Below are 25334 nucleotides of genomic sequence, written 5' to 3'. Positions count from 1 at the left end.
AAGTCTTCAAAAGACTCACCATGTCTCCTAAAAAGTACCTTGGGTCACAAGGGACAACAGAATACATTCTATAATAAAAAGAACGCTGTCCAAAGGGGCACGCGTGCGCAATGACATCAGCATCCAAAGACTCCCTGCCCCTACGTGTTTTGTCCTCTTGGACGTCTTCAGGGAATGGCCATTATGGCCATGGCCATAATCTTTTGTCTCTTGTGAATATGTTTTTATTCAAATATACATGAATGTTTTAAATACATTCCCATAATAAGTCCCACTGTTCTTCTCATGTTTACTTGATCAATACTGGTGTGAGCTGCTGTTTTTTCTGGGGCTTATAACCAGAAGGTGGACTGTTCTGGATGCCCTCTGTTTTCCATTACTACAGAGTCATCAGAAAACCTCCGAAGATGGCAAGACTTTGTCTGGTAGCTGAATCAGTGGCATAGACAGTAAATATTGCTCCCAATATTGCTCCCAATATTGTCCCAATATTGCTTACCACCCTATCCGACACACAGTCTTACAAATGCACATACTGTGGTCATCCAGTCAGTCTACAATCCATGACACAATGGAGACATCATCATGTATGGCTGCTAGCTTCTTTCCCAGAATAGCCAGCCTTATAGCATCAAAATCACTAGAGAAGTAAATAAATATGACCTTTACAGTGCTCGCTGGCTTATCCAGGTGTGCATACTCCCAGTCTCAGTTGGTAGGCAAAGTGCAAATGTCAAGATATTTACCATGGGCCATAACTGATGTAAAACAAGTCTCTCAATGTCTTGATGTGGGAGATCAAAGCCACTGTATCCGTAATCCTTGGAGCCACAAGGATTTGGTATCTTCAGTGCAGGAACAAGGCAAGACGTCTTCCACAACTCAGGGACCTTTTGTAAACTCTGGCTCAGGTTTAAGACCCATTGAAGGACACCCCCCCCCCAACTGGTCTGCAGAGGCCCTAAGCACCCTGGAGCTATCACCATCAGGGCCCACTGATTTTCCTGCCTTAAAGTGTTACTAAACCCACAACAGTAAAATCAGTCTGTTAATGCAGTAAACATGTTTGTTATACTCACTGTGAAACCTATTGGGTAAATCCTCTGCATTGTGTAAAAAGGTTGTTTGATCTTGTATACACAGATCCTCTGCTCCATGCCCTGTCCCCCTGGACAAGTCTGTATAAGACAGAACCTTTGGTGTCAGGCTGCACATGCACAGTTTGGTGTGTATTGCTAGAGAGGCTTTTCTTTCTTGGGAGAGTGCATGCAATCAGCACAGGGTCAATTGCCCCTGTCCAGACAGAGGGTCAGGAGCCCTGCAGCCTCATAGAACAGCTCAGTGCAGTATGAAAACTCCTCCTACAAGCTTTACCAGGAACTGATAGAAATCACAAGACTGCTATATACTTGTGATGAAAGAAGGCATTTAGCAATGTTAATTTTGGCAGCAAATTTTGATTTAGTTTTAGTTTTAGTCTTAGGACTAAAATGGCATTTTAGTTTTAGTCCCATTTTAGTCTTCTGCAAGCAATGGCAGACTGTCCATTTGGGCATATTGATCGCTGACCGAGGGATGACTGTGTTACCAACATCCTGAGCAGACATGCTGTCTCTCAGCATATATCAGCCGATCTTCAGGTTTCCCGCACAGCTCTTACTCTGCTCTCCCTCCCGCACTTCTTTGGGCATAACAACTAGAAGAGCCGTGAGCATACACTCACCAGAAACAAAAGATCTCTGTCACAGAACGGCGATCTGCATTGTTTACATAGGCAAACCACTGTTCTGCCTGCCTAAGGAATGATCGATGGGTCCCAGCAGACATTGGGTCCGCTGTACCCACTGATTGGCTCCCGCTGTGTCTAATCACAGCAGAAGCTGGTCCCTGGCGGCACGCGTGAGCGCCCCAGATCCGGTAATCGAAAATCAGGTACAGGTGCGTGATTTCACGCTAAAGGGCAACCCTGCTGCAGTACATATACATGGGGTGGTCAGGATCGGTAAACCATGATCTCTTATTGCCAGGGGCCCCATCAGTTGTCAGTCCGCCCCTGTCTGCAAGTGTTTTAGTTTAAGTCGTATTTAGTCAACTAAATCTCCAGTACATTTTAGTCTACTAAATTATGATTTGGAATTGTTTTTCAGGGGTTAGGCTTGGCCCCTTAGTTTCAGTAAAGGAAACGCTTTAGGCGTCAGCATACCAAGACATTTTGGACAATTTCATGCTCCCAACTTTGTGGGAACAGTTTGGGGTTTTCCCTTCCTGTTCCATCATGACCTTGCACCAGTGCACAAAGCAAGGTCCATAAAAACATGGATTAGCAAGTGAGTCCTGACCTCAACCCGATAGAACACATTTAGGTTGAATTAGAGCACATACTGCGAGCCAAGCCTTCTCGTGCATATCAGTGCCTGACCTCACAAATGTGCTTCTGGATACCTTGTGGACAGCCTTCCCAGAAGAGTTTAAGCTGTTATGGCTGCAAAGGGTGGGCCAACTCAATATTGAACCCTACGGACTAAGACTGGTATGCCATTAAAGTTAATGTGTGTTTAAAGGCAGGCCTCCCAATACCTTTGGTAATAAAGTGTATCAACTTAAAGGAACACTAAAGGCAGAATTTTTTTTGGTAAAATAACAAACATGTTATACTCCACTGTGCAGCTCGTTTTGCACAGAGTGTCCCCAAACCCGGTCTTCTGGGGTCCCTCGGCGGCTGTCTCGGCTCCTCCTCGCGAGAGCTTTCTAGCTTCATGCGAGCTCCCTCGCATGGTGGAAAGCTCTTGCGAGCACGCTCCCGTGATACAGCGGCGGCCATAGCTGCCGACTGTATCACTCAGCCCAGCTGCATTATTGGATGTGATTGACAGCAGCGCCAGCCAATGGCTGCGCTGCTATCAATCCGTCCAACCTAGCCAATCAGCGGCCAGGCTGGGAACCGAACAGGATGACGGGGACGCGCGTGGGACTTTCGAGGGGTGAGGTAAGTACAATGGGGGCTCAGGGGGGGGGGGGCGTGCTGTCGGATGTTTGTTCACCTTAATGCATAGAATGCATTAAGGTGAAAAAACATTTACCTTTACAACCCCTTTAAGGCAAAACACAAAGTCCATAAAACACATTCAGATGCTAAAAATAGCAGCAGTGCACTTACTTAGACAGCCGCCAGATACAAGACTGGTGGTGGCGGCCTGACGTCAGTATATAGCCCCACCCCAATGCTAACGTCACACCACCACCATTTTGTGATATTGACAAGTTTTAAACTTTATTATATGCCCCAGCATCTCTTGTGTCCCTTAAATTGTAAGTAAGTGCATGGGTAACACCTACAGAAGCAATAAATGCCAGAGCCAAAGGTTTTACTATTTTTTTTCCCAATGTCCTCAAAGTAGAAGCAGGTTCCATAAAGTTCAACACCAGTCTAAACTATTTTTGTTATGGATAAATTTAGAAAATGTTACAATCTCTGTCAACTTTTTATGGCTGCCTTTGTCCTCATTACCCTCACTCCCTGTCTATTTGGTTGGTCTCCGACAGAACAGAAAGTAAAATAAAATCTCCTGCTTTTTCTATTGGAATGAGAAGTTTAGAACCAAGAATGTATTGCAGTATGTGTGCCCATTGGAGTGATTTTCCCCACAACTTGGCCAGTCAGACAGAAGAGCTTAGTGAATGTGGTAAACATTTACTTTGCAAAGAATACTCAATCACATGCAAGAACATTTTTTTGCTTGCATTTGATTGGATGATGGAAGTCGGCAGAATTTCACCTCATTTACTAAGCCAGTGGAAAATTCCCATGCAAACTGATCAGCCCATTTGCCTTTAGTAAATGAACCCCATATACAGTGTTTAAAATTTGAAGGAAAAATATCATATAAAAAAAAAACATCTGAAGTGTGATAGAAGTTGTTACCATTCCTCACTCTATCCAAAGCTAAAAAAAAAAAAGAAAGTTCAATGTAGAGTTAAAGGACTGAAGAAAATAAAAAATCAATTTTGTATGGCTAGTAAAGTTCTGCTTGTGCAATGTCGAGAACATATCTAAGTACACCTGATGAGTGACAAGTCCTTCTGTGCTACTTTAACCACTATGTCTCCTAAAAAAACAAACATAAAAGCATTGTAGAGAGCACAGATACACTTTACAGGAGAAGGAAGGAATGAGCAGAAATATATGAAATACTGATTGCAGAAAATAAGGAACATCTTTCAAAGGAAATACTAAAGCATATGTAAGCTCAAAAGTACATTTTAACCTGCATTTTTTACTATAATAATGTCCAGTAATGATGCCATTAAAGTTTTTATACAGGCACTTCTATTTATAGGTGACAACACTCTGTCTCCCACTTATGCTCCTGTGTTGTCACCCTCTCACACAGCATGCAGACTACATGTAGCTCTTTCAACACATATTATGCAAAAATAATCCACTATTTTCATCATTGGGAAATCTGACCTGAGAAATGTGTAGACATAGGCAGGCCATACATCGGTCGAATTTCAAAGAAATTTTCTTTCGAAAATCTTATTTTCCCAGCTATGAAAGTTATTTTCTGTAGCAACAGGAGGGGGCTTGGTTGGTCGAATTTCGAAATCGTCGGATAAAAAATGCATTAATTTTCAGATTTTCAAAAGAAAATTCTTTCGAAATTCGACCATGTATGGCCAGCCTAGAAATCGATCTAGGCAGAAACGAAACAGTGGGGCAAAGCAGCAGCTAGGTAGATGAGGATTTTAAGAATTTAAAGTATGGGTATATGATTAGGAGATATAAAGGTAGAAATATAAATGATTATTTTTTTTTTGATTTATTTATTTATTTGAAAAAAATCAAGTTTTATTTATATTAAAAATTAACAGGTGTACAATCAAACGTTTGTACATGTAGTTTGGTATATAAGGTGAATACTTAGTATAACTAAATTCAATAATAGAGTATTTTCAATAAAAGAAAAAACATTATTTAAGCACATCATAGTTTGAAATTTAATTTTCTTAGTTCAACTCAGGTGCCGTGGGTGATTCCTTAACTTAATAAGAACCCGTCGTTTTCCCTGACGAGATTCTTGGCAAGAAACTCTTGTCGACGGAGTGTACTGACTTTCATTTCAAAAGAACCGCGGTTCTCTTAAAAGGAAAGAACGCAGTGATGTCATCACATATGACGAGCATGCACTCGTCACATTCGATGCCGTCACCTTGCTTCACCCTACCTATGCCGTGGAAGCTACCGCGCATGCGTCAAAGTCATTTCGAGCATGCGCAGGTTTCCACGGCAACAGGTAAGTATACACACTCTCGGGTTTCTCATCGGGAAACAGGCCGACAAGAATCTCGACGAGAAAAAAGAGAGCAGGTTCTCTTTTTTTCTCGGCGAGATTCTGGCCAGGTTTCCAGACGAGAAACCTGAATGCCTCGTACACACGAACGGGAATCTCGGCAAGAATCAGTTTTCTTGCTGGTTTTTTGTCGAGAAACCCGGTCGTGTGTACGAGGCCTAAGACTAGACTGAGTATTGTAATCAAGGAAAATACTCTGAATTTGTATATATATATGTTATAATTAACTAAAAAGAGAAAAGAAATTAGTTATCCCCTGAAGAAGGTGAAGAAGGTGAAGAAAAGAACAAATAAAAAGGATAGAATAAGAACAGATATGAAAAAACAACACTGCTTAATCAGGATTGCCTGTGTCTTAAGAGCCTATTTCTAAATAAAGGTGTTGTAGGATTCTAAATGTTTGAAGATGGTCCACCGTGGCCAAATTTTATTGAAATTGTCTGTTTTTCCTTGTGCTATTGCCCTGATCTCTTCCATTCCATTGAGGAGATGAACCTCCTCTAGCCATTCCTTGGTCATGGGAGTGGTGGTATTTCTCCAGTGTCTGTGTATTCCTGTTTCTGCTGCTGTGAGTAGAAATCTTGTCAATGAATTTTTGTATTTTCTTACTGAGCAATTAGTGATGTTTAGAAGACAACATGCAGCATTTAGTTGAATTTTTGTTTCGGTTATATGTTTTATGGTTTTGATTACCCATTTCCAAAAGTATTTAATCTTATCGCACTCCCACCATATGTGATATAGTGTGCCCTCTTCTCGATTGCAGCGCCAACAATGTTCAGGGACTGTAGAGAACCATTTATGCAATTTTTTTGGTGTGATGTATCAATTTGTTATGAGTTTGAATGATGTTTCCTGTAGTCTCACGCTAATTGTGCATTTATGGGCAAATACGCAGGCCTGCATCCATTGGTCTTTTGTGAAAGACATTTTTAGGGTTGATTCCCAAAATGTTTTATGTCTGTTGGGTTCCTGTAAATAATAGGTCTGCAACCAAGTGTAGGTCAATGAAATATTTTTTGTGTTCGTGGTGGCCAGGAAACAAATGGTTTCAAAGGGTGTTAGGGGTCTAGTGAAATGTTTGTGTTTCTGTGGGTTCATGATATAGTCATACATTTGGTGATATTCCCCAGGATTTAAGGGTACTTGACCCAATTCTTTTTGTAGTTCTGAGTGTGATTTGATTTTGTTGCCCTTCAAGCAGTGTGCTACCAGTAATGGGGAGTTTCTATTGCAGAGTGTTTGGATAGAGTCAGTAATACCCGGGGCAAAGTCAGGATTTCTAGTTAGTGGGGTTAACAATCCTAATGAGGTGGTGAGAGAGGATTTCTGTGTGATTGTTTGTAGATTTTTTAATTTTGCTCCTATGAGAGGGTGTTGTTTCAATTGTTTAGGTCATAAATTCCAGGGAATCCAGGGAGAGTGTGATATCGGAATGGGACCCAAGTTATTCTCCAACCCTACCCAATTCTTGTTTACCTCGTGACATGTCCAATCTGTGATCCTAGTTGAATGTGTGGCTAGGTAGTAGTTTTTTAAGTTGGGGAAACCCATGCCTCCCGCTTGCTTGTTCATAGTAAGTGTGGATAGACTGATTCATGTTTTTTTGGAGGCCCACAGGAATTTTCTTAGCAAGGAGTGTAGTGATCTGATACAGCTAGAGGGTAGCACCATGGGGACTGATTGAAAAAAGTATAATATTCTGGGCAGGATTGACATTTTCATTATGGCTGCTCTGCCAAGCCACGAAAAGTGTTTTAGCGTCTACCTTTCTAGGTCTTTAGTGATGTTTTGTAAAGGGGGTTGGAAGTTGGATTTGTACATTAAATCCAATTTCAGTGTCAATTGTCATTTCCCATTTGAATTTTCTATTGATTTCTGTAGTGTTTAGTGTGGCTTCTCTTAGTGATAGAATCAGTGCTTCAGATTTCTTGTAATTAATTTTGAAGTTTGATATGTACAGTAGCTGTATTGGGAAAATATATTGCATAAGTTGGGCATGGTGATGTGTGGTTGAGATATGAAGAAAAGGAAGTCATCGGCATAGTATATCTTATTTTTGACATTGAAAACATGAATGTTTGGTGAAGCGTTTATAGTGCAAATTAATAGTTAGAATGAATAATAAGGGTGAGAGGGGACAGCCCTGTCTTGTACCATTCTGGATTCTTACTTTGTCAGATAGTGTTGTATTTATTTAAATTTGAGCTGTTGGATTATGGTATAAGGCCTTTATCCAATTTAGCATATAAGGTTTGAATCCTATATTAGTGCAAGTGGCGAACAAGAAGTCCCACGACACGCCGTCGAAGGCCTTCTCCACGTCGGTAGATAGTAACATACCTTTGTATTCGTATTTCTTTTTTATAACAAATAAACAACACTGACAAAGATTAAAGTTAAATTATCATTCTAAACAACCACGTCTAATTTACCCATGATATTCACAAATACTTGAAAGACTATTCATAAATACTCTTATAATTGTAGTTCAACTGTGAATCTAGGTGTTTTCTTTGCATTTTGCAGCCATTTCCAAGGTGTATCTAAATTGTCAGTAGATTAGGTTATGAATTTGAGGTATGCAGAGTGCATAAGCTCAGCCCCTGAAATTAAAAAAAGCATAAATGGCCTTCATTCCACAGAAGAGATGCTTTATGTGCTATTTATTTTTAAATAGATGGGGTTGTAGCAAATTTTGACTGCACAACTTAAACCCTAATCGAATAACAGACTATCAGAATTTGCAGCAGCACAATATTTTACCTGACGTCACTTTCATATTTTGTCATGGTCCCTTTCACACTAAGGAGCTTTCACACTAAATAAAGCGCCTGAAAAGCTCACAAAAACGCATTTCCATTCAAATCAACTAATGTTTTCACACTGGGGCGGTGTGCTGGCAGGGCGGTGAAAAATCTTCTGCAAGCAGCATGTTTGGAGCGCTACAAACGGCTCCTTTAAAAATGCCCCTCTCCATTAAAATTAATGGTAAGCTCTTCAAAAGCTTCTGAAAATCTCTTCAAAGGTGCAGGAAAAGAGCCCAAAATGCAACTGAAAAGCACCCAAAAAGCACATGAAAAGTGCCGCAAAAGCACTCTTTTCGTTTTACTGGCAGTTTAGAAGAGCCTCAGTGTGAAAGGGGCCTAAGCTTCAGTGCAAAATGGCAAACTGGCAAAATAGCAAACCCCCTAGTAAATGAACCCCATATATGGTGTTTAAAATTTGAAGGAAAAAATATCATATAAAAAAAAACATCTGAAGTGTGATAGAAGTTGTTACCATTCCTCACTCTATGCAAAGCTAAAAAAAAAAAAAAAAAGTTCAACGTTGAGTTAAAGGACTGAAGAAAATAAAAAAATCAATTTTGTATGGCTAGTAAAGTTCTGCTTGTGCAATGTCGAGAACATATCTAAGTACACCTGATGAGTGACAAGTCCTTCTGTGCTACTTTAACCACTTTGTCTTCTAAAAAACAAACATAAAAGCATTGTAGAGAGCACAGATACACTTTACAGGGGAAGGAAGGAATGAGCAGAAATATGTGAAATACCGATTGCAGAAACTAAGGAACATCTTTCAAAGGAAATATTAAAGCATATGTAAGCTCAAAAGTACATTTTAACCTGCATTTTTTACTATAATAATGTCCAGTGATGATGCCATTAAAGTTTTTATACGGGCACTTCTATTTATAGGTGACAATGCTCTGTCTCCCACTTATGCTCCCGTGTTGTCACCCTCTAACACAGCATGCAGACTACATGTAGCTCTTTCAGCACATAATATGCAAAAATAATCCACTGTTTTCACCATTAGGAAATCTGACCTGAGAAATGGTAGACATAGGCAGGCCATACATTGGTCAAATTTCAAAGGAATTTTCTTTCGAAATCTTATCTAAGAATTTTTGTTTGTATTTCGCACCATTAGTGGGCTGCAACAACAGCCAATTTTTGTGCGGCCATCGAATTTGAGTAATCTGACATGTTGGATTTTTTAAAAAAAACTAATGATTTTCTAATCAATGATGGGAGAATCGCGTGAGAAATGTAATAGAAAAAGAAATGCCCATGTGGCACCAACGGATCAAAAATGCACCAATTTTCAGCTTTTCAAAAGAATATTCTTTCGAAATTCAACCATGTATGGCCAGCCTAGAAATCAATCTAGGCAGAAACGGAACAGTGGGGCAAAGCAGCAGCCGGGTAGATGAGGATATTCAGAATTAAAAGTATGGGTATATGATTAGGAGATATAAAGGTAGAAATATAACTGGTTTTTTTTTTCAGATTTATTTATTTGAAAAAAATAACGTTTTATTTATATTAAAAATTAACAGGTGTACAATCATACTAACGTTTGTACATGTAATTTGGTATATACGGTGAATACTTAGTATAACTGAATTCAATAATAGAGTATTTTTATTAAAAGAAAAAACATTACTTAAGCACATCATAGTTTGAAATTGAATTTTCTTAGTTCAACTCAGGTGCCGTGGGTGATTCCTTAACTAAACATGAATGTTTTAGCAATCAGCCTAAGACTAGACCGAGTATTGTAATCAAGGAAAATACTCTGAATTTGTATACATATTTCTTATAATTAACTAAAAAGAGAAAATAAATGAGTTATCCCCTGAAGAAGGTTCCCTTAGAAAAGAACAAATAAAAAGCATAGAATAAGAACAGATATGAAAAAACAACACTGATTAATCAGGATTGCCTGTGTCCTAAGAGCCTATTTCTAATTAAAGGTGTCGTAGGATTCTAAATGTTTGAAGATGGTCCACTGTTGCCAAATTTTATTGAAATTGTCTGTCTTCCCTTGTGCTATTGTCCTGATCTCTTCCATTCCATTGAGGAGATGTACCTCCTCTAGCATTTCCTTGGTCATGGGAGTGGTGGTATTTCTCCAGTGTCTGTGTATTCCTGTTTTTGCTGCTGTGAGTAGATATCTTGTCAATGAATTTTTGTATTTTCTTACTGAGCAATTAGTGATGTTTAGAAGACAACATGCAGCATTTAGTTAAATTTTTGTTTTGGTTATATGTATTTTGGTTTTGATTACCCATTTCCAAAAGGATTTAATGTTATCGCACTCCCACCATATGTGATATAGTGTGCCCTGTTCTTGATTGCAGCGCCAACAATGTTCAGGGACTGTAGAGAACCATTTATGCAATTTTTTTGGTGTGATGTACCAATTTGTTATGAGTTTGAATGATGTTTTCTGTAGTCTCACGCTAATTTCGCATTTATGGGCAAATACGCAGGCCTGCATCCATTGGTCTTTTGTGAAAGACATGTTTAGGGTTGATTCCCAAAATGTTTTATGTCTGTTGGGTTCCTGTAAATCATAGGTCTGCAACCAAGTGTAGGTCAAGGAAATATTTTTTGTGTTCGTGATGGCCAGGAAACAAATGGTTTCAAAGGGTGTTAGGGGTCTAGTGAAATGTTTGTGTTTCTGTGGGTTCATGATATAGTCATAAATTTGGTGATATTCCCCAGGATTTAAGGGTACTTGACCCAATTATTTTTGTAGTTCTGAGTGTGATTTGATTTTGTTGCCCTTCATGCAGTGTGCTACCAGTAATAGTGAGTTTCTATTGTAGAGTGCTTGGATAGAGTCAGTCATACCCGGGGCAATGTTAGGATTTATAGTTAGTGGGGTTAACGGTCCAAATGAGGTGGTGAGAGAGGATTTCTGTGTGATTGTTTGTAGATTTTTTAATGTTGCTCCTATGAGAGGATGTTGTTTCAATTATTTAGGGCATAAATTCCAGGGAATCCAGGGAGAGTGTGATATCGGAATGGGACTCAAGTCATTCTCCAACCCTACCCAATCCTTGTTTACCTTGTTACATGTCCAATCTATGATCCTAGTTGAATGTGTGGCTAGGTAGTAGTTTTTTAAGTTGGGGAAACTCACGCCTCCCGCTTGCTTGTTCATAGTAAGTAAAGAACAATCTTCAAAGTGTTCAAAGTGTTGAAAATGAAGAACCTCAACCGAGAATTCAGTGTGCAGATATAGAAACACACCACACCCTGTGCAGTCAAACTGCTTACCAGAAGGACATCATTATAGACATGTAGAATTAAATAATGCAGGGATCAATGGCAGTCGCACCTCCACTCGGAAAGTAATAATCCACGAAACACACCAAGAATAAGGAAGCATCCAAAACTCATAAGGATCCAAAGGTATATATTGCGTTCATCAGCAAAAGGAAAACCAAAAAAATGCAGAGAGGAAGCACAATAGTGAAGCCCATAGGTGAAAGCAACACGAAATTTATTGTAGCGTACTTACAAACAAGACGGGTTAACAGGCATCAAAAACATAGAAGGTTCCATGGAGTATAGCGTACATGTGTCAGGTCAGCCTTACATGTTTCATCCAACAAGGATTTCTTCAGAGGCGTGGCCTGAGACACATGCACGCACATATAAATAGAAAAAGGTCCAAATGCATAGGAGCCCATGATAGGCCAACATAGCTGAATAAGCAGCTGATTTCAATCACTGCCCCCCCCACATCACCGACCGTGCATTGCGATCGTGAGATCAGAGGAACAGTGTTGAAAATAATGAAATGCTTCCGGGGTGACCGCATGCGCACCACCGCAAGCAAAACTGTAAAGGAACTGGTGTGCGCCAGCCGTGTATCCAGGGAACGGAACGGCGGCGCACACCAGAAGTGACGTGGACACAAAGGAGGGGCCAGGCAACCGGAAGGGAAACACAGCAGGAGAGCAAACCCAGCCGAGAGACAATGTTGCCCGGCCGGAAATAACCCCAGAGCTGACCCACCCTTTGTGTGCCAAAACGCCAGCTAACATACAGGGGCAAAATAAATGTAATTCTGCACTTGCAAAAATAGGTTAATTATCCAGAAATATCTCTCTAGGTAAAACCAGCAAAGAACTGCAAACAATAACAAAAATGTATAATGCACGGCGGTACAATACAAGATAAATATCATGTGTACAATCATAACAAGGTAGATAAAGACCTACAGCATGGAATAAAACTGCGGTCTCAATAAAATAAAAAAGATTAAAAAACGTTTTTTTAAAGTTATTTTAAAAATTTATTTTTCAAAAATATTTTTCATAGATTTTATATAGAGGGGGGAAATGAACCCCGACCAGAAAAATACATAAAAATATCGAGAAAAATATTAATTAATCCCCATATTGAAAATTAAAAAAAAATTAAAATAAATTACATAAAAAATAATAAATAATAAAAAAATATATATAAATGTACAAAGTTAAAAATCAATAACTAGATGGAAAAGTAGGGGAATAAGTACATAATCCAAAGAGAATCATATACAAAAACCCCCACATGCATAAATCAACTGTTATTAATAAAGCAATTTATATCCCAATCGACGTTTAAGCCGAAAGGGGTATAACATTTCAGATCGTAGATCCAGCGAGTTTAGAGTTTAGAAATTTCTTGTGTGGACGTACTACCTCGCCAGTGAGGGTTGAACCTGTCAATGGCTATAAAAGTCGTACCCTTAGGGTTCTTTTTATGATGCTCCAAATAGTGTTGGGAGACAGAATGCTTTGGAAAACCCTTCTTAATGTTTCCAATGCGTTAATTGACCCGAACACGCATAGCACGTGTAGTGCGGCCGACATACTGAAGACCGCATGGACAAATCAACAAATAGACAACATTTAGGGAAGAGCAGGTGATGAAAGTATTGATATCATAAACTCTACCCGTAATATGCGATTTGAACTGACATATTTTCCGGCTTTTATTCTGGTTATTGGCACAGACATTACAGTTATGACAGGGGTAATATCCCTTAGACTTTTGAAAAAAAGAGACCCGATTGGGAGCGTCCAAGATGTTGGGTGCTACTTGAAGCTTAAGAGGGGGAACCCCTCAAAAAACAACTTGTGGATGTTCAGGAAGTACTGGACCCAAAATCCTATCATTTCTCAAAACTCCCCAATGTCTGGTCAAGATCTTTTTAATATCCAGATGTTGTTATGAAAAGGTGGTAACCATGGAGAAACTGTAATCAACCATTTTGGATGGTACTTTCTTATTAGTAGAAAGAACTAACACTCGATCCATATTGCCCACCTCAGTAATAACAGCATTTAGATTGTTAACTAAATAACACTTTTTGAGGAATCTCTCCCTCAGGACAGAAGCCTGTGAGAAGAAATCATCTTTAAGGGTGCAGTTACGCCTCAGACGAAGGAACTGGCTCTTGGGCACTGACCTAAGCCAGGAGGAACGATGACATCTCCCTTGTCCAATATAGCCATTCCTGTCTGTGGTTTTAAAGAAAGTAGACAAATTGAAGGAACCATCCTTAATTTGTATGGTGAGATCCAGAAAATGTATTTTATTAGTGCTGATCTCAAACTGCAAGACAATCCCCAACAAATTATTATTGAGTTCTTGCATGTATAGAGTAAGTGACTCTAGGTCGCCCTCCCATAGAAGGAGGATGTCGTCTATGTATCTGTCCCAGAAGGCCAACTCTGGTCTCCTGTCAGAATAGACGACATCCTCCTCCCATTTGGCCATGAATAAGTTTGCCATACTGGGCACAAATTTAGCGCCCATCGCGACCCCTCTGTTTTGCAAATAATGAACACCACCAAACCAGAAGTAATTGTGGGTCATCGCAAATTTCAATAAATCCAAGATATAATCTTGCTGGGAGACAATCAGAGTGGATGCTCTATTAAGAAAGAGTTTCACGGCCTCTAATCCGTGTTCATGAGAGATAATGGTGTTCAAGGAGGCCACATCAGCGGTGGCCAAGATGTAATTCTCCTTGCACACCATACCCTCAAAAGCACGAACTACCTGCGCAGAGTCTTTAATGTATGATGGAGTTGCTGCCACCAAGGGCTGCAAAAAAATGTCTATATACTTCCCGACTCTCGAGGTTATGGAATCTAATCCACTAATAATAGGTCTTCCCGGAGGGTTGGTTAGACTCTTGTGTACCTTCGGGAGAAAGTACATAATGGGTTTTCTTGGGGCTAAAGGAACCAGGAAATCTCTCTCTTTCTTATTAAGTAAATTAGTACGATAACCCTTATCAACAAGGCTAACAAGCTCCTTTTTAAATCGAAAAATGGGGTCATAGTTTAGCGGTATGTACGTGTCAGTATCAGATAGGATCCTATTCATTTCTGAAATGTAGGAATCCTTATCCATCACCACTACCCCCCCCCCCCTCTCCGCAGGACGAATAAAAATGTAATTTCTCTGTTTCAAGGAATATAATCCCTCACGATAACCCATTTTTCTGGTCGGGGTTCATTTTCAACCTCTATATAAAATCTATGAGAAATATTTTTGAAAAATAAATTTTTAAAATAATTTTCAAAAAAAGTTTTTTAATATTTTTTCTTTTATTGAGACCGCAGTTTTATTAGTCATAGGAGCCTCCTTCTTGTCCTCCGTGCTGTAGGTCTTTATATACCTTGTTATGATTGTACACATGATATTTATCTTGTATTGTACTGTTGTGCATTAGAAATTTTTGTTATTGTTTGCAGTTCTTTGTTGGTTTTACCTAGAGAGATATTTCTGGATAATTAACCTATTTTTGCAAGTGCAGAATTACATTAATTTTGCCCCTGTATGTTAGATGACGTTTTGGCACACAAAGGGTGGGTCGGCTCTGGGGTTATTTCCGGCCGGGCAACGTTGTCTCTCGGCTAGGTTTGCTCTCCTGCTGTGTTTCCCCTCCAGTTGCCTGGCCCCTCCTTTGTGTCCTCATCACTTCTGGTGTGCGCTGCTGTTCCGTTCCCCGGATACATGGCTGGCGCACACCAGTTCCTTTACAGTTTTGCTTGCAGTGGTGTGCATGCACGAGCGCGTCTGCCGCCGGTCACCCTGGAAGCAGGATTTGATGCCTCTCTTGGACCCGCAGGTGAGTGCGGAGATGCTGCGCTTGCGCACGACTTTCATTATTTTTAACCCTGTTCCTCTGATCTCACGATCGCATGGGCTCCTATGCATTTGGACCTTTTTCTATTTATATGTGCGTGCATGTGTCTCAGGCCACGCCTCTGAAGAAATCCTTGTTGAAAGAAACATGTAAGGCTGACCTGACACATGTACGCTATACTCCATGGAACCTTCTATGTTTTTGATGCCTGTTAACCCATCTTGTTTGTAAGTACACTACAATAAATTGTGTGTTGCTTTCACCTACCTGCTTCACTATTGTGCTTCCTCTCTGCATTTTTTTGGTTTTCCTTTTGCTGGTGAACGCAATATATACCTTTGGATCCTTATGAGTTTTGGATGCTTCCTTATTCTTGATGTGTTTCATGGATTATTACTTTCCGAGTGGAGGTGCGACTGCCATTGATCCCTGCATTATTTAATTCTACATGCCTATAATGATATCTTTCTGGTAAGCAGTTTGACTGCACAGGGTGTGGTGTGTTTCTATATCTGCACACTGAATTCTCGGTGGAGGTTCTTCGTTTTCAACACTTTGAACACTTTGAAGGTTGTACTTTACTCATTTTGGACACTGTTTTATTTCAATAATAAATTTTGTAGTGCTGCACTTTTAAATTTTATATTTTTTGCTTGTTTGATCCACATATTGTGCCAGCAGCTTTTTTCTCTTTTGTATTTTAAGTTAGCGCAGATATTTTCATGCTTTTTTCACTTGTTCATGGTAAGTGTGGATAGACTGATTCGTGTTTTTTTGGAGGCCCACAGGAATTTTCTTAGCAAGGAGTGTAGTGATCTGATAAAGCTAGAGGGTAGCACTATGGGGACAGTTTGAAAAAAGTATAAGATTCTGGGCAGGATTGACATTTTGATTATGGCTGCTCTGCCAAACCATAAAAAGTATTTTAGCGTCCACTTTTCTAGGTCTTTAGTGATGTTTTGTAAAGGGGGTTGGAAGTTGGATTTGTACATTAAATCCAATTTCGGTGTCAATTGGATACCCAAGTACGTGAGAGATGTCGTTTCCCATTTGAATTTGCTATTGATTTTTGTATTGTTTAGTGTGGCCTCTCGTGGTGATAGATTCAGTGCTTCAGATTTCTTGTAATTAATTTTGAAGTTTGATATGTAGCTGTATTGGGAAAATATATTGCATAAGTTGGGCATGGTTATGTGTGGTTCAGATATGAAGAAAAGGAAGTCATTGGCATAGTATATCTTATTTTTGACATTGAAAACATGAATGTTTGGTGAAGCGTTTATAGTGCAAATAAATAGTTCCTAAGTTAGAATGAATAATAAGGGTGAGATGGGACCGCCCTGTCTTGTATCATTCTGGATTCTTACTTTGACAGATAGTGTTGCGTTTATTTTAATTTGAGCTGTTGGATTATGGTATAAAGCCTTTATCCAATTTAGCATATGAGGTTTGAATCCTATATTAGTGCAAGTGGCGAACAAGAAGTCCCACGACACGCGGTCGAAGGCCTTCTCCAATTAAAAAAATAATAAATGGCCTTCATTCCACAGTAGAGATGCTCTATGTGCTATTTATTTTTAAATAGATGGGGTTGTAGCAAATTCTGACTGCACAACTTAAACCCTAATCGAATAACAGATTATCAGAATTTGCAGCAGCACAATATTTTACCTGATGTCACTTGCATATTTTGTCATGGTCCCTTTCACACTGAGGCGCTTTCACACTAAATATAGCGCCTGAAAAGCTCACAAAAACGCATTTCCATTCAAATCAACTAATGTTTTCACACTGGGACGGTGTGCTGGCGGTGAAAAATCTCCTGCGAGCAGCATGTTTGGAGCACTACAAAAAGCTCCTCAAAAATGCCCCTCTCCATTGAAATGAATGGTAAGCTCTTCAAAAGCTTCTGAAAAGCTCTTGGAAAGTGCAGGAAAAGAGCCCGAAATGCGACTGAAAAGCACCCAAAAAGCACATGAAAAGTGTCGCAAAAGCACTCTTTTCGTTTTACTGGCAGTTTAGAAGCGCCTCAGTGTGAAAGGGGCCTAAGCTTCAGTGCAAAATGGCAAAACCCCTGAGCAAGTCCATTATTCACTTCTCCTCACCAAACAGCTTCTAATCATCAGTGCAATTAGGATTAAAGTGAAATGGGTAGAAAAGTAATCTTCCTTCTCCCATCCAATGGCCCATACACACGATCTGAAAATCAGACGACTGATCGTCAGTTTTTCTTTGCATCCTACTCGCATATCAAAAATAAGGAGTTTACTAAAGTTCGGAAAATTCTCGTACAAAGTGATGCAATGTCTTGTAGTGTATTTGTATTGTATTTTCGAACAACAACTGTACTGATTAAACAATTATCGTATGATATGGCAACGTATGAGCAAAATGTTTGTGTTTGCCCTATTGGATAATATCCAGGCCCGTCGGAACCCGACAGGCAAAGCAAGAATTTGCCTGGGGCCCCGAGCTGGCCAGGGGCCCCAGCAGGGAGGGCCCTTGCCGCACCGCTGCGTCCTCCTGCAGTCCGGTCGGCCGTGTACCATAACCGCGTGGTACAGGAGAATCAGGTTCCTGTTCCCGGCCGGACTGACAGGAAGTGCACACATCTGCCAGCGTGTGCTTGTGAGGATAGAGGTAAGCCGCCAATCCCCCCCCCCCCCGCTTCTCAACTGAAAAACTAAAATGTCACTTTTTTTATTTATTTTTGCCTGGGCCCCCCAAATGTCTTCAAACGGCCCTGATAATATCGGATTTAACTGTCTTAATCAGCTCTCAAAAGCTTTGTACTAACGATCCGATTATTGTACGATCGCTTCAAAAGCGGTATTTTTTGTCCGATTTTCAGATCGTGTGTACGGGCCATTAGAGAAGAGCAAGGCTGCGTAGACTGCATACTTGCCAAGCCTGTTGTATGGCAAGACCTGGGTTATGTACATTTCTGAAGTATCCCAAGATATTCTACACTGTTGTGGACTATACATACCAGTCACTATGACAAGATGTGTCCATATAAGTCTTGAAACTCTGTAGAGCTGCAGGGAGACCAACAGAGGATCCCAAAATACTCTGTGACTCCCAGGTTTCACAGGAGATTTGATAAGACTGTGTGGAAGGCAGAATTTATCAAAATAAAAATGAATAGTGTTGTACTGTATGCTTTAATGCATTGGTCATCAACCCTGTCCTCAGGGCCCACTAACAGGCCAGGTTTGCAAGATAACTGAAATCCATCACAAGTGATATCGCTTAACGCACAGTGAGTGCAGTATTCTAGTCTGCATCTCCCCAAGGTAATACATAACACCTGGCCTGTTAGTGGGCCATGAGGACAGGGTTGATGACCACTGCTTTAAAGACTGTCTGTGGGCATATTTATTTGAATCATCTGATTTAGTGAAAAGCATCTGCACATGATTGGGTATTCATAGTGGATAGGAATTTGTATTTTACAGGACTGGAGTACACTGTATATACTGTACACATTCAGTTTATGAATGAAGATTCTCAGCTCTTTTTGTAAACAGCCTCGAAATCTAATCTTTCATCTTTGTGTTTCATTCTAGCCTTGCACCGACACCGATACTAATCATTTGCACTGGTACTTGTATTTGCACAAATGCTCCCATACTAAAACTGATACTTTCAAAGTCGGTTCAACATAAGTGCGGGCCAGTTTGCAGTGCAAATTCAAAGCCCGGTCTGGTGTGATTTCGTTCAGAGGTTCAGGTGCAATTCCAATACGAATTGTAGTAGATGAGATTATAAATTGCACCTAAACTAAACTGAAATCACATAGGACTCTTTTTCATATCGCACTGTGGCCCATAAAAACTGATGTGAAACTGATGTCTCTGCAAGTGAAATCTGTGCAGTTTCCCATCGGTTTTCATGTATGTATGGTGTGAATGGGCCCTAAAAAAATGTCACCGACATGACACTAAAAATAGGTATTGGTAATTCGCATCGGCAAGTACTTGAGAAAAAGTATCTGTACTCGTACTCGATCTTAACAAACTGGTATTGGTGCATTACTATTTCATTCTATTGGGTTAGGGCCCTTTCTCACGTACGGACCGTATGTCCGCATTTTCATCCGTCCGTTTGCGGATGAAAACGGGACATACATGGGTCCCTATGTGATTACGGGTGTCAGCGGATGACCATCCGCTGACACCCGAAATTGTCCGCCTCCGCAAAGATCCGCATTTGCGGACGGAAGAAAACCCTATTTTTCTTCCGTCTGCCGGATCGGATCGGATGAACACGGACATACGGTCCGTGTTCATCTGATCCCCCATAGGGGAGAGCAGAGGAAAGACAGGGCGGTCCCTGCACAGTGTGCGAGGACCGCCCTGTCAGCTGCCAGCTCAGCGGGGATTTTACGGAGGATCTCCGCTGAGCTTTTGAGGACACACGGAGCGGATCATTACTGATCCGCCCGTGTGAAAGAGCCCTAAGTGAAAAAAAACTCTAGCCATGCCTCCCAAAGATCCAGTAACCAATAACAGTGCCTCAGGGGAACATGCTCAGTACCCTATTAATCATGTTGGCCAGAAAAAAAAATCAGATGATTGTTTTTTTTAGTTCTTGGATGGTGTATAAACTCAACCATGATTCTCATGCCAAAAATCACTGAATTTGCAGTAAAATAAATATTGAATATCCACACGCATTTCCCTATTTAATTCTGTTCACTATAATTCTCTGAGTATTGTCAAAGTATTTTGCTGTCATGCACCGGAATATAGGATTTGAATATTTAGTTAATAGGGTGGTCCTGTAATCTGCATCACTTTTTCTTCTTTTTATTTGACCATGACTATTTGCAAGAAATAGCCCTATTATATCCTTAATGTTGATATCATACCAGGCCTGCCCAGCGGACTGTCCCAGGATTTTAACAGTCTTCGCATCCTGTAGGACTAGGTTGTGTCCACTGACACTCATTCCAGCACCTAGCTTCAACGACTGAAGCATTATTAGCAGGGTACTGCTGTGAAAGCCCATAATCACTTTCCTGTATGGTGCCCTGGCCTTTGCTGCTAGACTTCACCCACTCCCATCAATGGGGTTTGCTTTGCAATGCCTAGGGCTCTAATGCGAGTCCTATGTAATATGGCCAGGGGTTTCAATGCATGCTGCTTAATGCTTCTGATAATAAATCCAAATTGCTCAGCAAGGTTGTGTCTTCTGCCAAACTTTTGATAAGCAACATATGGCCTTGTTTGGTTATGATAAATTTAAGAGGGTACCTGGGACATTGATTATTGTTTTTAAGTGAGATGTGCTTAAACAGTAACTCCCGAAAACTGGCAGAAACATGGGCTTACTGCCAGCTTCTGTTGCTTACTTCATTATGTGAAATAAATGGATTCTGTTTATGGCATCAATTGGCATTATTTCTCCCAGAAAACAAGATTTTGAAACCATAAGGCCCCGTACACACGACCGAACATGTCCGCTGAAACTGGTCCGCAGACCAGTTTCAGCGGACATGTTCGGTCGTCTGTACGTCCGACCGGACGATTTTTCCGGCGGATCGGACAGGTTTCCAGGGGACAAATGTTTCTTAGCATGCCCGCTCGGCCGAAAGCCCTCGCATGCGTCAAAGTGATTCGACGCATGCGTGGAAGCATTGACCTTCCAGGGCCGCGCACGTCGCCGCGTCATCATCGCGGTGACGGCGTGGCCACATCACCGCGTTTCGTGTCCGTGCGGATTTCTGTCTGATGGTGTGTACAACCATCAGACAGAAATCTCCGAGCGGACATGTCCGCTGAAAACGGTCCGTCCGTGTGTACGAGGCCTAAGAGCTTGATGGACTGTTGAATTCCAGGATAAAACTGTTTATTCTTAAAACTTCTCCAACCCCCCTTCTCACCTATACTAACTACTCATAGAAGAAAAATGCATATACATACAATATCTATTCTCGGGCTGCTCCATGTTCATGTGATCTCCCCTGTATCAGCCAATGCCAGCTACAGGGTTGAGGAGAGAGTGCTCCATCAACGGTGGGAATTCCTAAATGGTGACATCATCCACAGGCTAACTATGGGCAATCTATTATCAGTGCCCCCTCTTCTCCCCTGAAACTGCTACCAGTTGAGATACTAGAGCCAATAACATGACCGTATGAGCAACCTGGGAATTAGTATAAATGTTAGAACGTGATTTTAATGCCCCATGTTGTAAAAAAAAAAAAACATTCAGTTTAAAATAGAAATGATAGGCAAATTATTTGTGCATAGATATAAAAAATATTATAAATACATTTTTTCCCCCTTTTTTATAAGTGATTTCATATCATTTGTTCTCAGCTGTATACAAGCTAAAGAGCTGGGGGAGGAGAAACAGCAGCATGCTGAACTACTCAGTGAATGGCTGTGCGAGAGGGGGTGTCAGGACAAGTCTGATCATTGGAGGAGAGCACACTGGGTTCCCAGCACAACTAAGCACAGTGGGAACTCCTGTATAGTGTGATTAGTTTCTATTAGGAAAGCCGAGTGACTGGCAGGAACAACAGAGATTTCACACAAATGAAGCAATACAAAGTAAAGAGGATACCTTTTTATACAATTCAATGGCACAGTAGGCACATATCAGGAATATGAAATGTTGGGTTTACATACTCTTTTTAAAGATTTTATCCTGGACTTCCAATTCAAAGGTGACCCGTAGGCAAACAACAAATTACATTTCTGTTTATGTTGTCTGTGTCAGTTTTATCCTTCTCAGGAGACAACTTAGACAAGAGATCTCCACTTATGGTTACAGCAGCTTTGCACTTCCTCTTTAAAGGACACACAGTTAGAGTTATAATCTTCTAGCAAATCAAGAGACTTTGTTCACGTCGATCCATGCATTCTATTATTGTTATATTATGTAAATACTACATCTATAAGCTATGTTGTACACTATATACTACTGCCTGCTGCACTGTATACACTGTGATTTATGTTGCATAATTGTACATACTATAGTCCTGACTGCTGCCCTCTTTTGGCTGTGTTGTGAAATTACATACTCCTGACCACAGAATTTATTGTATCAACAGTTGCTACTTGCTGTGTAGTCCTTAACTATTTCAATTAGGCTCTTCTTTAATTACTTTCCAACCGCGCTAAAGCTGAATGGCGGTTACAGATTGGCCGGACAGTTCTGGGAAGGTGTCATATGATGTCCTCCTGGGATTGTGTCCACTGTGGCACATGGGCGATGCGCTCTGTGATCGATGCCTCTTTAGGGCACAGCTGGTCCCTTACCAGTAAGGGACCAATCACAGCGGCCTTTACCACACAATATAAACACAAGCCAGTTATTGGCATTCCATGCTGACAGGTGTGTGTGAAAGTGAGCTGCCAATCAGTGCCCACCAGCACTGCCAATCAGTACCCATCAGTGCCTCCTTATGAGTGTCACCTATCAGTGATGCCCATCAGTGCCGCCTACCAGTGCCCATCAGTGCCACCTATCAGTGCCCATCAGTGCCACCTCATTAGTGCCCACCACAGTTCACCAATCATTCCTTGCTAATTAAAAGCTGAATGCATGTTGAACCATACTGTACACTATAGTAACAAAGTATTTGCCATTAGCGTGTTCATTGGACTAAGTCCTGTTTTCCACACATTTTCAACTCAGATTTAAGATGGGAAATCCTTGTTTCACTAATATTTGTCATATTCATAAAACAACGCATGTTACAGCCTCTGGGCTTAAGCTGTCCTTTGACATTTATTTTTGGTGATGTGAAACATTGACTGTATTACTTATCATTAATTTATGAAGGATTTTATGCACTTGCTTGCATGTGCCTCTTGACACGCATGTTTGCTTTGTATCTGATGCCCTGCAAATAATGATGTTAGCCCTAATTTCCTGTTGCATTCACCCTCTACATCCACCACCAGGGAACTGGATAGTTTAACTAAATAGGCAAATGGCAGAAAATGGAGGAATTTAAGGATATGAATGAGCCTAAATGTGTCTTCCCTAGAAATACCTACTTTAGTCAATGCAATATTAAAAATATTACTCCACTTTCACTTAATATCTGTCTTTGTCTGCACTACAGGTAACCTGTCATATTGTCTTTGTTTTTTATATGTTGTAGGGTGAAGTACAAATGTGTATTTCATAGTGTAAATGGAGTTATACTTTAAGTACCCAACTATATGCAATACACTGTAAACACCAAGCAAATGTAATTCAAAGTAAATTGCATATGACAGGTATTTGGTGTCCCATTATTTACTTACGCGTTTTATTTTGTAGAAAATGTCCAAGAAGCAATCGGATCCACAGGCAAAAACAAACCACGGGCCACTACAGTTCAGATAACACAACAAGGGCATCAACGCGGTTAATTTAAAGCACGCATGTTTCCACAATGGCAAAAATACCAGAAGAGAACATGGACTAGATAAATATTAGTCAATAAATGGACAAACGACCTGCACATGTTGCCTTGAATTTGTGGTAATCTACACCAATGAAAACATGTACTACAGATATATTTGAATATGTATGGATATATTTGAAATAGTATACATTGTCTTGATGTTTTTCTGTAATGTAAATAAACTATTTATATCACATTATATAGCTTTTTTGTTCTTTTTAATGTATTTGGTATAATAAATACAAATGAGAATTATTTACTGGCATTTGAATACTTGGAAGTTTGTTAGTTTTTCAATATGTACAAATAATGCTCATATAACATAGGAGAAATGATGTAAATTTAATGCAAATTCTTATTATTGGCAATTAAAACTGTGTTATTCTTGCTTGTAACTATTGTTTTCATTTCTTTCTCGTAATTCCATTACCCTAAAATGTAAGGAAACATGACTATGTTTGTGCAAGGAAACATAGATTAGTAAAAGTACATAACATGCTATTTTTTCCTGTAAATATCAGCTATATATGTACATGTAATGAAAACCTTACACCTTGGTTACCAGAAGGCATTATGATTACAATCAGATTTGTTTGTATTAGCTTATATTATATTGCTTTTTTTTCTTCTTCTTTTTTTGGTTGAACTAGATGGACTTATGTCTTTTTTCAACCTGACTAACTATGAAAGTATGTAGCTATTTTTACACAAAGATTATCTATAAGCAAATACAACTATGGTGCTTTGCATACAGCAAGTATTCACTTCCTTGGATTTATACATATTTTGTAATACCACAGCCTTGAATGAAAATAGTTGCACTGTGACTTGTACCATTTGATTTACATGCTATTATAACAGTTTCTTAGTTGAGTTTTAAATCAGACAAATGTAGCCTTGGCTGTGTGTTTATGGTAACATTTTACTGGAATGTGAATCTCTGTCCCAGACTAAGTTCTCTTGCAGACTGAAACAGGACTTCTATAGTTATTCCTTATATGGCTGCATCCATTTTGCTGTCAGTCAAGAGCAGTTTTCTAGTCCATGATGACAAAAAACACCCCACAACATGATGCTTCCATCACTATGCTACAGGGTGATGATCAGTTTTGGCTTCTTGCTACACATAGAGGTTTATTTACTAAAAGTTGAGAATGTAAAATCTGGTGCCTCTGTGCATGGTAGCCAATCAGCTTCTAACTTCAGTTTGTTCAATTAAGCACTAACAAAAAAGAAATAAAGCGATTTGTTTCTTTGCCAAGTTGCACAAGATTTCACCCTCTCCAGTTTTAGAAAATCAACCCCATAGCATTTTGAACTAAGATCAAAAAGATAAATGTTATAATTTTATCAACACATTTCCCTCCCCGAATAAGTGTTAGCAAATTTCAAAGATGATTTGATATGATTTTTCAGCAACTATTTTCTATTTACCACTCTTTTCTAAAGCACAGCTTTTTGGATATAAAGTATACAGAATGTTAAACTCTAACTAAATAAACAGTTTTATTTCAATTGTACAGTACAGGACACAGCAGTTGTAATTCTAGACCATGGGTGATATGGCTGTACCTCTAGATGATTGGACAGAAGGAAAAGCTTTGCTGGGAACACCGTTAGTGCAC

General features: G+C 39.9%; 1 protein-coding gene across 2 annotated transcripts in view; it reads left to right on the top strand.

Annotated features, from left to right (window-relative positions):
• The window catches only part of TMEFF2 (transmembrane protein with EGF like and two follistatin like domains 2), a 909969-nt gene extending 886061 nt beyond the window's left edge, over positions 1 to 23908 (top strand). The window contains exon 10 of one of the 2 annotated variants that reach the window (XM_040357082.1): positions 23583 to 23908. In XM_040357082.1, the coding sequence (XP_040213016.1) occupies positions 23583 to 23679 (97 nt within the window). In that variant the 3' untranslated portion in view covers positions 23680 to 23908. The remainder of the gene's footprint in view (positions 1 to 23582) is intronic. The other variant, XM_040357081.1, reaches the window with a different exon arrangement.
• Positions 23909 to 25334: the final 1426 nt, after the last annotated feature.

This window comes from Rana temporaria, chromosome 6 (assembly GCF_905171775.1).
Source record: "Rana temporaria chromosome 6, aRanTem1.1, whole genome shotgun sequence".
NCBI classification, from domain to species: Eukaryota; Metazoa; Chordata; class Amphibia; order Anura; family Ranidae; genus Rana; species Rana temporaria.
This window is presented reverse-complemented; position numbering and strand designations above follow the sequence as displayed.